The sequence below is a fragment of the Poecilia latipinna genome, unplaced genomic scaffold (genome assembly GCF_001443285.1).
Source record: "Poecilia latipinna isolate Pla-1442-1.1 unplaced genomic scaffold, P_latipinna-1.0 Scaffold807, whole genome shotgun sequence".
In the NCBI taxonomy this organism is placed as follows: Eukaryota; Metazoa; Chordata; class Actinopteri; order Cyprinodontiformes; family Poeciliidae; genus Poecilia; species Poecilia latipinna.
In genome coordinates this window covers 92,261-108,490 of record NW_015113423.1, presented here as the reverse complement: position 1 = coordinate 108,490, position 16,230 = coordinate 92,261, and the positions used below count along the sequence as shown (strand labels likewise).

The 16,230-nt window shown below is 38.9% G+C and overlaps 2 protein-coding genes across 3 annotated transcripts in view; one reads left to right on the top strand and one right to left on the bottom strand.

The window, feature by feature from the left end:
• Positions 1-121: 121 nt before the first annotated feature.
• On the top strand, positions 122-10,556 carry galnt3 (UDP-N-acetyl-alpha-D-galactosamine:polypeptide N-acetylgalactosaminyltransferase 3 (GalNAc-T3)). Its single transcript, XM_015047100.1, has 12 exons — positions 122-588; positions 693-973; positions 1,839-2,376; positions 2,828-3,000; positions 4,156-4,305; positions 4,458-4,692; positions 4,777-4,894; positions 5,040-5,240; positions 6,967-7,098; positions 7,350-7,451; positions 7,564-7,716; positions 7,811-10,556. The coding sequence occupies exons 3-12, from the start codon at positions 1,880-1,882 to the stop codon at positions 7,922-7,924; spliced, it is 1,875 nt and encodes a 624-aa protein (XP_014902586.1). The 5' UTR covers positions 122-588; positions 693-973; positions 1,839-1,879; the 3' UTR covers positions 7,925-10,556.
• A 520-nt stretch (positions 10,557-11,076) lies between these two features.
• The window catches only part of csrnp3 (cysteine-serine-rich nuclear protein 3), a 31,588-nt gene continuing 26,434 nt past the window's right edge, over positions 11,077-16,230 (bottom strand). For both annotated transcript variants that reach the window (XM_015047103.1, XM_015047102.1), the window contains 3 exons: positions 14,422-14,681; positions 13,796-14,092; positions 11,077-12,466 (listed from right to left, as the gene is read on the bottom strand). In XM_015047103.1, coding sequence (XP_014902589.1) covers positions 11,321-12,466; positions 13,796-14,092; positions 14,422-14,681 — 1,703 coding nt within the window. In that variant the 3' untranslated portion in view covers positions 11,077-11,320. The remainder of the gene's footprint in view (positions 12,467-13,795; positions 14,093-14,421; positions 14,682-16,230) is intronic.

The window sequence follows — 16,230 nt, the reverse complement described above, 5'->3', positions numbered from 1 at the left end:
CATAACGACACCTACAAACGTGACCAGCAGGACACAGTCAGCATTTTAATGGACATAATATATTGGCTTCCTGCCACGGGAAGCGATGGGGGGGGCACAGTCCCCACAGATGGAGTAACTGAGAGACAGACTCCAAATTGGGCACCAGGGGAGGGTCAGCTCGGCTGGAGCCGGTTTCTCTGCTCCCTCAATCATCCAAATCGTCTTGAGCTTTATTCTTGGGACATTTCAGAGATTAGACAAGCGGTGAGTGTCAGCTTTCATCACTTCTATCAGAAAAGAAGAAAAAAAAAAGAACTAAAGCCGCTCACATGCTGGATGATGACTCTAACTTCAATGATTCGTTTCGGATCATTTTCTGTTTATTAGTTTCTTAATCGACTCTGAAGTTTTAAGCTCTACGAGCAGGATGTGGTGCTTCCCAGTAGCGTGATTGGACGCGGTGGGGTATATGGCGTTCCTCCATTATTTGTAACCCAGCAACTGCCCCAGTGAATGACCAGTTGAACAAATCCTATTAATGACACCGCTCCAGATTCTCAGCAGCTCCGATGGGAAAACACTGGTTTCGCTTTGGCTCAGCCACAGGTTTGTTCTTATCGTCTACGTATTGGTCTGAAATCAACAATTAGCTTCAGATATTTAAAAGAAGAATGCTCTTGTTTGAATAAGAGTTCTCTTTTGTGTTCCAGATATGGATTCTGACCATTATTTTGACACGCAGAGGTCTGGTGTGCGCACGCGCACCGCCGTGCCACCGCCCTCTACCTGAGAGGAGCACACCTGGAACCAACGAGACGGAAGTTTGTTGAAGTCAGAGAGAAAACTTTTGTCTTTTTTGAAAATTGAACTTTTTTTGTGGGATTAAAGCAGCAAACAGATGATCTCCAGTTAGCGCAAAATGCCATATCCGTGGATTTTTAAAACTTCGTTAATGAACTGCCAAGCGTAAGCTTCAGTTCAGCGACTTGTGGTACGTGTTGTTTTGTTTGAAGGAATGCGAAATCACTTGTCATTCTGATACACAGATCTGAGACAATTCCGATTAAGAATTTGCAGATACTTGTTCCATTTGAACCATGTGCGGTTAATGTTTTGATGATAATTAAGTTGTGTTTGCTGTTTTTTTTTTTTATATATGTTAAAGTTCATATTGAACTGAAACTAATTTTACGCTGTTAAAAAAACTTTAATCAGTAAAATTGGCGTAGCAGTTTACATTATCTATGGATGGACGTTTTTCCTGCTATACATTAGATAATTTAGGAGCTAAAACAAGTTAAATTCTACAAGAAATTGGATAAATTAAAACGACAGGGAAGGGCAGAGGGAGTGTGTTTTTTCTTAAAACATAAAATATAATTGAATAATAGGCTAATATGTTTAATATTCAATCCAGCCACGGTATGTGCATGTGCCATTCATTTTGACTTTTGCACTGTCGTTAAATTATTGTGATTGGGCTATGAAATCAGGTTTAAATTATGTCTTTAAAAGTAAATGGCTTGTACAGTTGAGGCCAAAATTATTTATGCCTCTGGCAGATTTGGGTTTAAAGTAATCATTTAATATTTTCAACACATTACTTGTGACTAAAAATATTAACTTAAAAAAAAAAAATCACACCCCCAAATATGGGGGTATGATCAATTTTGAGTTTGACTGTAAAGGTGTGATGATGACAAAATTCAGTGCAATCTTAGGATACAAACAAACTTTGAAATAACACTGCAGTGTAGCACCAATACATAGTAAATAATGTGTAATTTGCATCTGATGGTTACTTAATATTAAACACTGCATTTATGTTAATGTATGAGCATGTGTGTTTATTACAGCTGGATCTTCATCCACAACCAGCCACAGCCAAGAAAGAAGGATGAGTGTTTTTCGAAGAGTTCTCCGAAGACCGCTGCATCCACTTAAACTGGTCATAGTGACCATAGTGTTTGTCACATTTCTGTTTTTTATACAATGGGAAGTGGGGGCACAAAGCCAACAGGAGGATCCCTGGCTGAAGGAGATGGCAGTGAAGCGTGACAGCATGCTGGGAATGGTCATAGGGGCTGTCAATAACTTCAAGCAGGCAAAGCCAAAGATGCAGATCAAAGCCCCCATACGGCAGCAGGATGAACCAGGGGGAGCCTCCTGCCTGCCGGGTCACTACACTGCTGCTGAGCTCAGGCCGGCTCTAGAGAGGCCACCCCAGAACCCTCTCTCTCCTGGAGCTGCTGGGAAACCTTTCCACACGGATTCACTCAGTCCGGAAGAACAGAAGGAGAAGGACAGGGGTGAAGAGAAGCACTGCTTCAACGTTTATGCAAGCGATCGCGTCTCCTTGAGCCGAGACCTGGGCGCAGACACAAGACCACCAGAGTATGTGGACATCTTTATAAACTTTTTTTAATGTAAACACAGTAATCCAACCCTACTTTCAAATCTAAATAACTTACTTCTATTTACTCTTAGCAGCAGAGGAAAATGTCTGGCCAAAACCACTGAGATGATTGTACTGACTAAGTTATTATTTCTGCATGCCGGTGTGATCTTGTGGCCGAGTTCAGATGAAAGTTGAAATCGAAGTATTTGATTGTAGTCACCACATATCACAGGCAGAAATGTCATCCATCTGAATTGCTAAATGGGTTGCATGTATTTGAACTACTGAGCAACATCTCCCCCATTCCAGCTTAAAGGTTGACAAATGCAGCTTAAGGAGACTCCCTACTGGCAACGTTCCACAGTTGTTGTAACCTCAATCTCTTAAGACTTTCAGGATAGTCACATCTTTTTTTTTTTTTTTTCTCCATTGTCCTCCTTTTTGCAGATGCATCGAGCAAACCTTTAAGCGCTGTCCCCCCTTGCCGACCACCAGTGTGATTATTGTGTTTCACAACGAGGCGTGGAGCACTCTGCTGAGGACAGTTTACAGCGTCCTCCACACTTCCCCTGCAATTCTCCTCAAGGAGATCATCCTTGTGGACGACGCCAGTGTGGATGGTAAAAAAAAAAAAATTAAATGGGACCCCTGTAAAGACCACTCTGCTGAGCTTTTGGGTTCATTACAGGTAGCATGCTGGGTGGGCAGCTCATAGGACAGGACTATGCTCCTTCTGTGGCTTTTGATGTGGATAACAAATGAACTCAAGAGGCTGTTGGTGAATACTTTCTAAGGATTTAGCAGCGACTGGCCTCAGAAGAGATAACACAATGATATTGGTCAGATGTATTAAGAGACTAGCATACTGGGAAGTCTTATCCAAACATATGAGGTACTCTAAGTTTGCATCTTATCAGAGAGCTACTGTTTAGAAATGTATCGTCTATTTCTAATCTCCATTTTCTGTGAAGGACTGTATTGTCTATGCCAATTTTAGCCAATTTTGATTTCTCTTCAGAAACTTGTAGAGAATTTGAAATATGTTTGCCTTGGCGTCTTGCGATGAGAGGTTTACATATTTGTCCCTTTCACAATTTAATTGGTAAATGGATTGGCATTACTAGATTTAGACAGCAGCCTCTTTGTTTTCCAGGAAATGTAAACTCTTATCTTAATGGTGACATTTCCAATATGCTAATATTTACAGATCCAGCATGCTCCACGGCTGACAGCGGTTGTAAGCTCAAAGTGCTTAAACAGAGCAACCTAGCTGTGATACGCTTATCCTTCCTGGTATAAACTGAAAGTCTTGCCATCATTCTCTGTCTTGCAGACAGCTTTTACTCAATTCAATCTTGTGCCCATTTGACAAAATGTTCCAGTCAAGGTATAAATTGATTTAATGTGGCAGAAGTAAAAAATGGCCGTGAGCAAAATGATCAGCACCAACCACAGTCTGACTTTGAGCACTAATAATGAACATTTATAGCTATAAATGTTGTTCCTGCAGTACCAACCTTCACACTGAAGACTGCTGTAGTTACCGTGGCATGGTAGTGCTTAGATATGGTGTATGCTTGTAAAAAGATTTTTGAGTTTTGGTGAAGGTAAACACTCCTCTGATCCAATCACCAGGCCATTTTACAGTTCATTTCTAATTCCAATAGTTATTTTGAACTTTGCAGAAACAATTACCGTAATTTCTCATTCTCTGCATCCGTTCTTTGTATCCCAGTTTTCAACAGACTCCTTTAATTATAATCTTAAATTTTCAGATGTTTTGAAGGATGACCTGGATGAGTATCTGAAGAAGCTGAACATTGTCCGAGTAGTCCGTCAGCGAGAGAGGAAAGGACTCATAACCGCTCGCCTGCTGGGTGCCTCCGTGGCCACCGGTGACACCCTCACCTTTCTCGACGCCCATTGTTAGTCAACACCACTCACGTCACCAAACACTTAAACTATTCTACACACGCCCTTAACTATGCACTGTATTGTTCTTGAAAATGTTTGTGATTGTAGCGATGAATAATAATAGAGCTGTGACAGGCTGTCTTCTCTATGCATGCACTAACAGGTGAGTGTTTCCATGGGTGGCTGGAACCTCTGTTGGCAAGGATTGCTGAGAACTACACCGCCGTTGTGAGTCCTGACATAACAACTATTGACCTCAATACGTTTGAGTTCATGAAACCTTCCCCATATGGTCAGCACCACAATCGGGGGAACTTTGACTGGGGTCTCTCTTTTGGCTGGGAGACTCTACCCGATCATGAGAAGCAGAGGAGAAAGGATGAAACGTATCCCATAAAGTAAATACAATATGTGACTCAATAGAGTATGTGACCAATGTGTTAATATTTAACCTCCTATAATAAAATCCTTGTACGTTATAGGACTCCCACGTTTGCCGGTGGACTCTTTTCAATCTCTAAAGAATATTTTTACCATATTGGAAGCTATGATGAAAAAATGGAAATCTGGGGTGCTGAAAACATTGAGATGTCATTTAGGGTAAGATGTCACTTTGGTGTCATTTTCAGCATCAGCTTTCTTATTTATAACCGCCTTTGAGCCTAGGAGTTTTCCCAGTTTCCAGAAGGTGTCACGGGTGTGTCTAACTCTGCATCTGTTTCTGTCGGCTTTCATTAACTTGCAGGTGTGGCAGTGTGGTGGACAGCTGGAGATCATCCCATGTTCCGTAGTTGGTCATGTTTTCAGGACCAAAAGTCCACATACGTTCCCCAAGGGCACGCAGGTGATTGCGCGGAATCAGGTACGACTGGCTGAGGTCTGGATGGACGAGTACAAGGAGATCTTTTACCGCCGTAACCAGCAAGCTGCACAAATGGCCAAGAATGTAAGTGCCAGTTTTGCTGTTAATACGCTTCTTAAATTATGTCAATTAAATGTGCTTGTCTTGAAGGAGTAGCAAATTGCTCCTGAGGCTGTGTCTTGTGTTTCTACCACTTATGGCTGTGTATGAGTGTTTTCAAGACCACTTATTATCTCCCTCTTAGACAAGCTTGAGCAAATCCCAGCTCCTGTCCTTGAAATGCTTACAACAAGCCTTAGATCTGATTATACGTTACTTAAGATGCTCTCATAGGGGAAAGCATGCCCTCTCCAGGAGAAAGGTTTAAGAGTTTAATTCTCTATACAAATTCTTTTAACATACACACAGATGCTTTCTATAGCATCTAGTACCGATGCTATCGAAAGAACATCGGTACTACTTCATGACAGACTCGTGGTGCTGGCTAACGTGCTCTTGAAGGGGTCATAAACATTTCTCTAAGGGCTTTACTTCACAAAAAGAGGTCAATCCAGTCCTGCAGATTTCAGACATGCTGTTGTCCACAACTCCTTAGGGTCCAGTGTGCTAAATTCTCTTTGCTGTATTAATAAAGAGCTCTTGTCATTACTTCCCTTTCACCCCTTTTCAATTCATTTAGTTTTTAAACAGGACTACAATACAGGTTCATGTGTTGTTTTGTAATGGACCAACTCTACTTATTTAAGTTTGAATACAATTTCACGCCACATATTTTTAGATTTTATTCTTATCTGTAAGCACAAGTTTAAAAAGATTGATGATCACTCATCTGATTTTTTTTTTTTTTTTTATTGCCACATGTTTTTATTTCCCCCATCTTATTATATTATGATTGGTGGTTCAGTGTTACTTTGTCACCGGTTTCCAAACATGTGGCTTCCATCAAGTTGAAAATCATTCCTTAAAACAATGCAGTTTCCAAATGTCTAAATGACTGTACTGAAGTATGCCCATATGCACCCATTATCATTTTGTTTTGCATTTTTTCACTCTTACAATTTTGAGAAATAAATGTTTTTCATGCCTTTGAAAACAAAGTTTATAGTTTGTTACTAGGGTGTCATTGTTTGCTAGGGTGTAACTAATTTATTCCTTGCCAAGAGAGTGACTTTTTTTTCCCTCACCCCCTCACCACAGCACAGCTGTGCAAATGTTATTGCAAAATTAAGAGGTTGCAGATTTAAACATTCTAAATATCTTATCCACTTTAAAGTGAATATGCCACAGTTTTTAGTTGAGGTAGGCCAGATACTAATAAATTTTCAATTGTGCATGGCAGGTCTAGCATTAAAGACTTTTTGTATTTCTTCAGTACATACAAGATTCCACCATTTTTTTTATCTTAAATGCATCAACAAACGGCATGTAAGCTGATGATATTTTTTTAACTTTTTTTTTTTTTGTGAAGAAAATCTGAAAGATTAGGGAGGCATTCTTTGATGCATAAAATCAGTTCCATTTTATCTTGAATTCTACTTCCATCAAGCTATGTTTAATACAGTGTAGTTATAACACTTTTATAAACTTAAGAGCAGGTCAGATCTTAGAAGAAACAGAAGATCAATGTCTTTCAGGAAATGGCTGATTGGTCTTTCTCTAATTTTTAGTAATGTATATAAACATTTATTTAGTTTTCCAATTATTTCAAATCTCTCTGTGTACTGATGAGACATGGGGCCAAGAGAGTGTCTTTAACTGTTGAAATCTTTAGCTACCCCCTAACTACTTTTGTTTTTTGTCTTTACGATAGAGAAATTTTGGGGATATTTCCAAACGTGTGGACCTCCGGGAGCGACTGCAGTGCAAAAGCTTCTCGTGGTATTTGAACAACGTTTATCCAGAAGTTTTTATGCCTGATCTAAACCCAGTCTTCTTTGGCTCGGTAAGATCACACTCTCTACCACCAGTTCTCCTCATTTCAGACCCCATAGCTCTGTCTAGCCACTATGAGTTTCCTCTTGGGATCTCTTTTTGGTACAAGTCAGTTCCAATTTAACACCACTAAAAGCACTTCAGAGGCTAAAGTTGTTTGAACAGCTTGTGCTGGATGTTAGTTTTTCATTTTGTTTCCTCTTGCTCACTCGCACTTTCCAATTTTTTCACTCCTTTTTTTTTCTATTTTTCCTTCTGTAGGTAAAAAATGTGGGGAAAGACACATGTCTGGATGCTGGAGAGAACAACGAGGGTGGGAAACCGCTGATTATGTACCCATGTCATGGACTTGGTGGAAACCAGGTCAGTTAAAAAAAAAAAAAAAAACTTTCTATCTGTCTTGTCAAAACCTCGGTGGGATTTCACCACCTTTTTTGATGGTGATTTAATTTTCCAACATTTCCTGCACCCCCAGTACTTTGAGTATTCCACACGTCACGAAATTAGACACAACATTCAGAAGGAGCTGTGTTTGCATGGGGCAGGGTTGGCTGTGACGCTGGAAGACTGCCAGTACAAAGGCATGAATACATTTGTAGGAACCCAACAAAAATGGGAGCTGAAGGATGTGAGTTTGCTCTTTTCCATTTGTTTCATTTCAGATTCGCTGGTTACCCTTTATGTTTGTAGCTGAGTAGTAATGTTATCCCCTCTTTCCTTAGAACCAGTTGCTCTACTTGCCAGGATTGAACATGTGTCTAACTGCCCATCATGAGAATCCATATTTGGCTCCGTGCAACCCCTCAGACCAATATCAACACTGGTCCTTCGTCTGAGTCTGCAAACCACTACTTTGCAAATGTTGACTTTGTATGCATGAAGCATACAAGGACACAAGTATCTCATAATGTATGCAGCTTTTTTTTATAGATTATAAACTACATTGAATTTTAATTTATTTTTTTATACATAAAAGGACTAATCTTTGCTATTGCTGCTGTTGGAAATTGTGGATTTTGGAAGAATACATCATGTGCCTCTGCTCCAAGAATTCATTCAGTTGCACATTAGACAAGTGCCTTTTATGTTTTAGATCACTTTGCAACCAAAGCATACACCAGATTATTAGCTAAAGCTGGCATATACTGCAACAAGATACACTGAGGATGTACATTTCAATCTAAACAGTAAAAGTGGTGATTTAAAAAAGTCCTAGTAAAGTGATGGACAGTATAAATAGGAAATGTCCATTTAAAAAGTGCCTCAGATCTCACATTTTTTTATTAGTCTTTATATGAAATTGGGTAATTTCATATAATAAAAAAAAAAAATTACCCAGTCTTAAATAAAATTGGGTAATTTTTTTATGAAAACCATCTGGGGCTCAAGTAGTTTAAATCAAGATATACCAACTTTTCTTTTTTAAGACCTATTTTATAATGCATTTTGTTGTAAAAGGACCACTTGATTTGTTAACAGTGTGTCTGAAGATGTTTGAATATCAAAAGACAAAACTTACAGTAACTGCAATACAAACATAAGAGTAGTAAAACATCATGAGTGATTGAAATTTATTTTTAAAATCAGCTAAATATGTCAATTATTTGAGGGTTTATTCTTTAGTGATTATGAAGGGGAACTCTCAGTTTATTATAAGAAAATCCACTTAATTAAATGCCTCTGCAGGAGTGAACCTATGCATTTCTGGTGCAGGCACTAGTGTTTTGAGGGCTGTGAATGTTGCATTGGGCCTTCAGATTGAACTTGGTGACTTTTCTGAAATGCCAAATGTTTTGTGTTCAGTGTACTTAAAGTCTTAAGATGTGATTATGAGATAAATAAATAGTTTTGGGTAAAGCTTGGTTCACTCACGCTTCCCTTCTGTGGTCAGCAGAGGGCACTTTTGCACCTACAAAAGGCAAGCTTCTACAGTACAGACAATGTGCATTGAAAATGTTTCATAACATCACATTTTATAAAATGAATTTGAAAACATGTCAAAATACAACAACTGAAAGTTATGTAGGCTTTGTGTACAGTTAAAAACATAACTTGGAAAAACAGAATGGACCATTTTGTGCAAATCCTATGCATTTCACCAAATATGAAGCAGAATTAAAGAAACCAGGCACATGAAGCGTTACAATTCACATAAACTCGCATGAAACAAAAGACAATTTTAACATATCAAGTTACTTAATACAGACTTTTAGTAAAGCACAATAAATACACGTCATTTAACCATTCGTAATAAATACTGAAAATTAAAATACAGTAATCCTAAGTGGGTGCAATGCCTTCAAGAACCTTCCCACACTGTACACTTTGGCACAATTTCTATGTATTATAGGTTTGTGTTGATGAAACTGATGACTTCAAAGTTATTTGGGGACTTTCTGGGAGATCCCATCTAATGAACAAAATGGTGACGATTGAATGCTAAACTCAGTAAATTTGAATGTATATTTAAGCTTGAAAATGGAGCACGTTCTTGTGTTTATGCATGAGCAAAGACTTAATGGACTTCGTTTGAGCTTTTCCATAATATCTTTAAGTTTCATTCTGTCAATGTTTACAGATGCCACTATGCACACATTTTAAATGAACAGGCTTTATGGCTAAAATGATTCAGTAGTTCAACTTTTAATGCTCATAAAATCAATCCTATTTAAAATTAGACTTTGATTGTCAACTCTGTGTAACCATTTACCTGAAGAACAAATCTGAATTCTGCAAAGCAACTGTAAATGAAAAGGTTATTCTATGCTGTTTTAAGAACTTATCTTAAAAAGAAAAGCCCAATCATGCCTATTGAACCTCCTTTAGTTAATGTTACTGGAGCAACATAAAAAAACAACTTCCTCTTTAGACTGTAAGGTGTAATTTAATCATTTTAAATCAGCCTTTCGTTCCTTTGGTATTTAAAGAAGATCAACACTGAAACGGGAAGACTTTCACTAATGACTGTAGCATTTATAGACAGAAAAGGAATTGTTTCTCAACTAAAAGAATGTATGAATGTTTGATTGTACCAAATGGGTGTATGGACACTTGATAGACGGAGAGGGAAAAGGATAGAATGTACACTGTTTTTATTTTTTTTGAAAGATTATCGATGTAGAAAATGACTTGAATAGTCCTCACCTGCCAAAAAGTCTCTTCTGGACGCTGAAACAACATGAATATTTTTTTTAAGGAAAGGAACAACCATATAAAAAGGTTTGCAATGATCATGACCTATAGCTCGAGAAAGGAATCAACAGCCAAACCACTAAGGTGACTCAGTTGTTGAGCAAGGGGCTTCTCAGAGGAGAGGATGTGTTATTTGCATTCCATAAGTAATGTTGCTCTTCTGCAGCTTTTGGCTGCATTTTTGCCTGCCTGTGCTCCCTTGATTTTGCACATGAGCAATGTTTACTATTGTAATCTACAAGCTAGAGCCGAAGGTACAAAATGGTATATGCCCTTTAAAAAAACTTTCTGTTGTCTTCAAGGAATCAAACATTTCCTGGATTATTTAAAAATAAACCAAAAATATAACTGCTGCAGCTGCAATTTTAATATACAATTGTTTTAAACATAAGATTTGGTCATTAATAACCAAAAACGTGCCACTGGACCCCAAATAAGACTAAGAGCAAAAATCATCAAAATGACATGACTGGTCACTTGGATTTAAATGAATTCTGAAATCTTATGATTTTGAAGACATAAAAGAAGATAACTGGACATTATTAATACAACTTGTTTTGTAAATGGAGGCAATTTTTCCAATGAGTCCCAATCGGCATGCATATTTTTACGAAAACATTTACAATATATTTAAGGATACACTTATAATTCAGTCACAATAAATAAAACTGACTTTTTTTTTTTTGCACATACAGCAGACAGAAGTTCAATCTACAGTACAATATTTGCTTGAATACTTGAACTTGAGTTCTGCAAATACAAGCTACATTGCACAGCATGACATTAGTTGTGTTTGTATTGTTTTGTATCGTCTTGGAGCTGAGCACGAACACGGTAACAGAGAAACCTGCATTTGTCAACAGTACCACAAAAGTGTTTCCATCACAAACCTATGGCTTAAGAGTTATGGATGAAAAATGTAGTATTGTTTCGTACATTGCTCTGAAAGTAGTTTTCAAAAAAGGCAATGAAGATGTTCCATAAAAGTATGCCATAGTCGAGTTCAAGTGAGGATGTAATAATTAAAAGCTTGAGGCCTCTTAATTGGCTGTGACCTCAGGGCAATGGTCTGGTAAAGGGAGTTTCTTAGTATTGTTTGATAGTAAGGTTAAATCAGGATGTTCATTAGCACTTGATTCTTGGGGTGGCTGTTCTGCTGCCATACCTGTGACGCTGTTACTGCTGTAGGACTCCTGGCTGTTGTTGTTAAGGTAGTTTTGAAACTCTGTCTGGTTCTGGTTCTCGCGCTGCTCCACAAACATGGCCTTGGACAGCACCTTGGTGTTTTGGTCGGGTGGGTAGCAGCACAAAGCGGCAGCCGGACCGCCCCCATTCAGATTACGGTGGTGACTGGTTGTGTACTCCTCCTCCGTATGATTAGAGTAGCCAGTGAATTCCCCAGAGGTCATGCTGAACGGTCCCTGGGCCAAATTTCCATTGGTTGCGCCGACCGTTTCTGGGAATGCTAGCGCCTCCCTGTAAGACTCACTGGGCCGACTGGCATGGACCTTCGAGTCGGCACTGGAGCTCCCCAGCTGATAGTAGTCAGCGGAGGAAGAGTTCATTATGTAAGGGTTTCCATTTATACGGCTGTCATGACCCACGGAGCCGTCAGTGTAGCACATCACCGAGGACATTGGCACCACCTCAGTGTGAGAAACTGCTAGAGGCGTCATGTCAGCCTCATAATTCTCAGACTTCCCTGCAGGTTCCTCCTCGTCCTCCGAGTCGCTATTCGCAAAGCTTTGTGTGCTGGAATCAGACAACCCGCTACATACGCTGCTGCTGTCCTCCTCGTCTTCCTCGTCATCTTCGTTCTCCTCCTCCTCCTCTTCTTCTTCCTCCTCTTCTTCCTCATCCTCCTCGTCTTCATCATCCAGAGGCTCCTCCATCTCATCTGCAGAGTGCAGGTGCATTGCAGCCGTCTGTGGGACAGCATCAGACAAAGAGTACTCCAACCTGTGCTGCGACTGCGTGAACAGGTTCCCGTTCCCCATGTCGTTGGTTTCCGCGCAGTAACCGTTGGCCTGGGAGGTTTGCTGCTGTTCGCGGCTCTTCTCCAGCTCCAGCTTCATGATGGTGTGCAGGAAATGAGTTCGAACGCGGATGGGATTAAACTCTACTCTTCCAGTTGAATTGCTGCAACCTTCTTTTGTGCAGCCGCATGGAAATGACATTCGATCCACCTGGGGAAAAATACAGCACTCTGTGATGCATGCCTTCTGTTAAATGATTTTTTTTTTTCCTGTCCTTTAATGTTTTATCATCAGACAATGCATTTTTCTTTAAATAGACAGGACCCTTCACAAATATGGGCAAACAGGTGTATTTTATATTTGTTGTTTAGTGCACTAACATAATCTCTTGCTGAAAAATTAGGAGAAACTCAACCTCAAATTTAAAGTACCTAATTCAGTGGGAAGGTCGACCTACATTATGTAACAGCTGTTTTCAAAACCACAGTTGCCTTCATCTCCTTTTTTAACAGCACAGGACTGAATCTTCACTTTGGTCATTCCTTTGCATTATCTCTCATTTGTCCAGAATCCTGAGTTTAGACTCTTCTTTTAAACCTTTCCCAAATTGAAATTTAGGGCAAGGAATTAATTTTGTGCCTTTTTGTTTGTTTGGTCATATACTTCGAATCATTATCCAGTTGAAGGATCAAATGGAAACTTGTTTTTTGTTATCTGGAAGAGCCATTTCTGATTCCTTTCCAACAGATTGTTATCCAAAATCTTCAGAAATGTGTAAAAGATTGTTGCAAGAAAACACAATTTCAGGATTTGTCTCTCATTAAGATCCCAGAAGCATTTAGCCAACTTAACATTTGTAACGGTAGGATGGACAAATGTTTTTGATCAAAACATCTAGTGGTACTTATGAAAGTTTAGTAACATTAAGTTTGCAACTTGCTTCTACAATTCTTTAAGTGAGCTATCAGAATTTTATTTACCTCATACCATCTTTACTATTTGTGACGAGAAGATTAAATCATGTCCTGGTCCAGCTCCATTTGCCATTGTTAATGCTTTTTTTTTATTATTTATTGATCAGACTGCACGTAAGGGCACGTTAAGTCATAAGCTTCAGTGTTGTAGTAATTTTCCAACTTATGAAAGTCAACATGTCTGCCTTGTTTTCTTTTCTTTCCGATTTTGTAGAATGGCAAATCTAAATGCATGTATAATATTTATGTCAGAGGCAACATAAAGTCATGAGTTATTAGTGAAAGCTTTTTAACCCTCCTATCAGCTTTAAAAAAACTGAATTTCATTATGACTGTGACATGGGAGAGTTTGGTAAAAACTAACTTAAATGTCTTAAGGTTGATGTTTCACCCTACTATTAAATACATTTTATCAAATTAAGTTAAACTTTTATAAATTTTTTCACCGTGAGAATACGCCACTGCAATAAAAGACTCAATAATTTTAAGAATTATTACATGCTTACAAGGTCTGTCAACACATGTGTAAAGACTCTGTGTAAAATATGTATTTTGTGGAATTTACCTGACACTTGATCCCTGCAATGCTGCAAGCACACGTCTCAGGGTCACAGAAGAGCCTGCAGTCGCAGCCACAGTCTTCTCTGGACATGCGAATGGCTCTAAGCTCGTGCTTCTCCTCCACGTCAATCTTCTTCACGCCGGAGGAGCGTAGCAGTGCCCGGCGCTTTTTAGTAGTAAGAGGCTGCAAAAAGAAGTACTCGTCCACCTCTGTGTTGTCAAGATCAATGTCGTCATCTGAGATGTCTTCTGCTGTGAGCGTGTTGGCCTCTTCCGACTCCACTGTGCCATTCTTGGTCAGCTGAAAAACGAGATCGGAGCACGTCCAGGCACTTTGAGTATCAACTGTTTACCTAACGCCTCCATGTTACTTTGAAGATTTAGTTTCGTTTAATAGCTCTAATTGTAATTTTTTTGATGGGCAACTCTGCAAACAATTAGGATGTAACAAGCTAAGTCAACACTTTATATTTTTAAGAAATATGTTAGAATTAAATTGCTATCACAAAACTAAATACAACAAATTGCCATAAATCCTCAGACTAACGACTTTTGTCTGCTGAACAATATATTACAGGCATTTATAGACTGAACTGTTTAATTTCTAATTGACACAAAATAAGCTTTTACCTTTAGCTTTATTGAGTTGAGTTTCTCTTCCTTCAAGTGATCTTTGAGCATATCTCTGTGGATCCTCTCCTGCTCCAAGGCAAACTCTCCAAGGGAGTATTGTCTGACCCAGCTGTGCCTGTTGGACATGCCCAGAGTGCTGCCGCCCTGGCTGGGCACACTGGTGAAGCCCTGCCGCCGGCTGAAGTAGTACACGGTCACATTCTCAAAATGCACCCTTCTTGCCCGCAGGCGCTTCTCCCGCTTCAAGATCGAGTCGGCTAAAAAGGAAAACGGTGGTAACAAAAAGAAATTATGAAAAGAAAACCAAATAAATTGTAAACTATATGTAGAGCATGTAGTGCAGTAATTTGTAGCAGAAGAATCATTGATGCCAAATCTAAACACAGTGTCAAACATTGACGAGCACTACTTTGTTCTGATTGTTTATAAGCCGTCTCATAAGAACGCCGCGATAGCTGTGAAAAATGTGTCAATATAAACTGCCACATAGAGTTTATATTGCAGGAATTCTTAAGTTTAATGGGGGGCTTTTTCTCGCCGTTTTTAACGCCACTTTGGACTCCTCCGCTTGACGGGCATTTCCGGTGAGTCTTTTTATAGAGTTCTACAAGGGGGAGGTGCAAGGAGGAGGACGATTTAGGAGCATAAATTATCCGCATGGCCCAAGGAGCAGAGCAGAGCAGAGCTCGTTCACTCAGAAGCAGCCTTCCCAATGTTCAACCACCAACCCCCCTCCTTCAGAGAGAAAGGACAAATAGAAACCATCTGGTTGCTGCAGCTCTCCGTCTCATACAAGGAGGACAATGCTTTTCATTACAGATGTAAACTGTCATACCTTCCAGAGGAGAGGCACAACAAAATCAGGTAAAAGGAACCTTTTTTGAACCTTGTTGTGGTGGAGATTTTGAGCTATTTTTCTAAAAGCCTAATTACATCTTAGGTGCAAATCGTTTTTTTGCACACAAGCATTCCTTACGCTGTTGAAGGCTTTGTCACCTTTGACCTGACTGTTCCTCAAACAAGCTGCAGATGTGTTTTTTTTTGTTTTTTTTTCCCCACTCTATATCATCAGAACAAGAAAACATGGAAATTAAAACAGTCAAATCAGTCAACTGCTGACATTAAGCAGATCCCCACCAACCAGAGGCTGCAGAGGGAAAGTCTACACTTATATCCCCATACCTTTTATCTCCATTATGTAGATCTAATGCCAAATTGTTATTCATTTAGAAAAAAAAATGGCAGTTTTTTTATTTCTTTTTGGCTGAGTGATACTTTCAGCAAATAACAGGAAGGTCCTCTATCTATTTGGGGAAATGCTGAATTTGAAAATGTTGGCAGTCTTTTGGAAATTGGAGCTAAGGAAAAGGTAATCCCACATGAGCAAATATACACAGAAATTGCTGTTCTTGTAATACAAGCCAGTAAGATGCAAAATAAAGCTTAAACATCCACTTTATGTAGTGTTAAAATGACAGCATAACACTTTTTTTATAACAGATAAGTTTCTCACACAGTAGCAGTAAATCATCTCTATTTGTAACTTAAATAATTGATGACACACAGCGAGAAGCCTAGAAAAAAACGTATGGAATGTTTTATAGCTTCTGATTATATAGTTGTTCAAGAGAAATCGTAAATTGGCCACAAATCTCTGATCAATGAATCTCTACATTTGTCAAGTCATTTTGGACACACAGAGACAAATACTGCTTTGATTAATTTGGATGTTTTTTTTTTTTTTTTTTTTTTTTTACCCCATTTTTTTTTTTTAAAAGTATAAATTTTTTAAAAAAAAAAATTCCA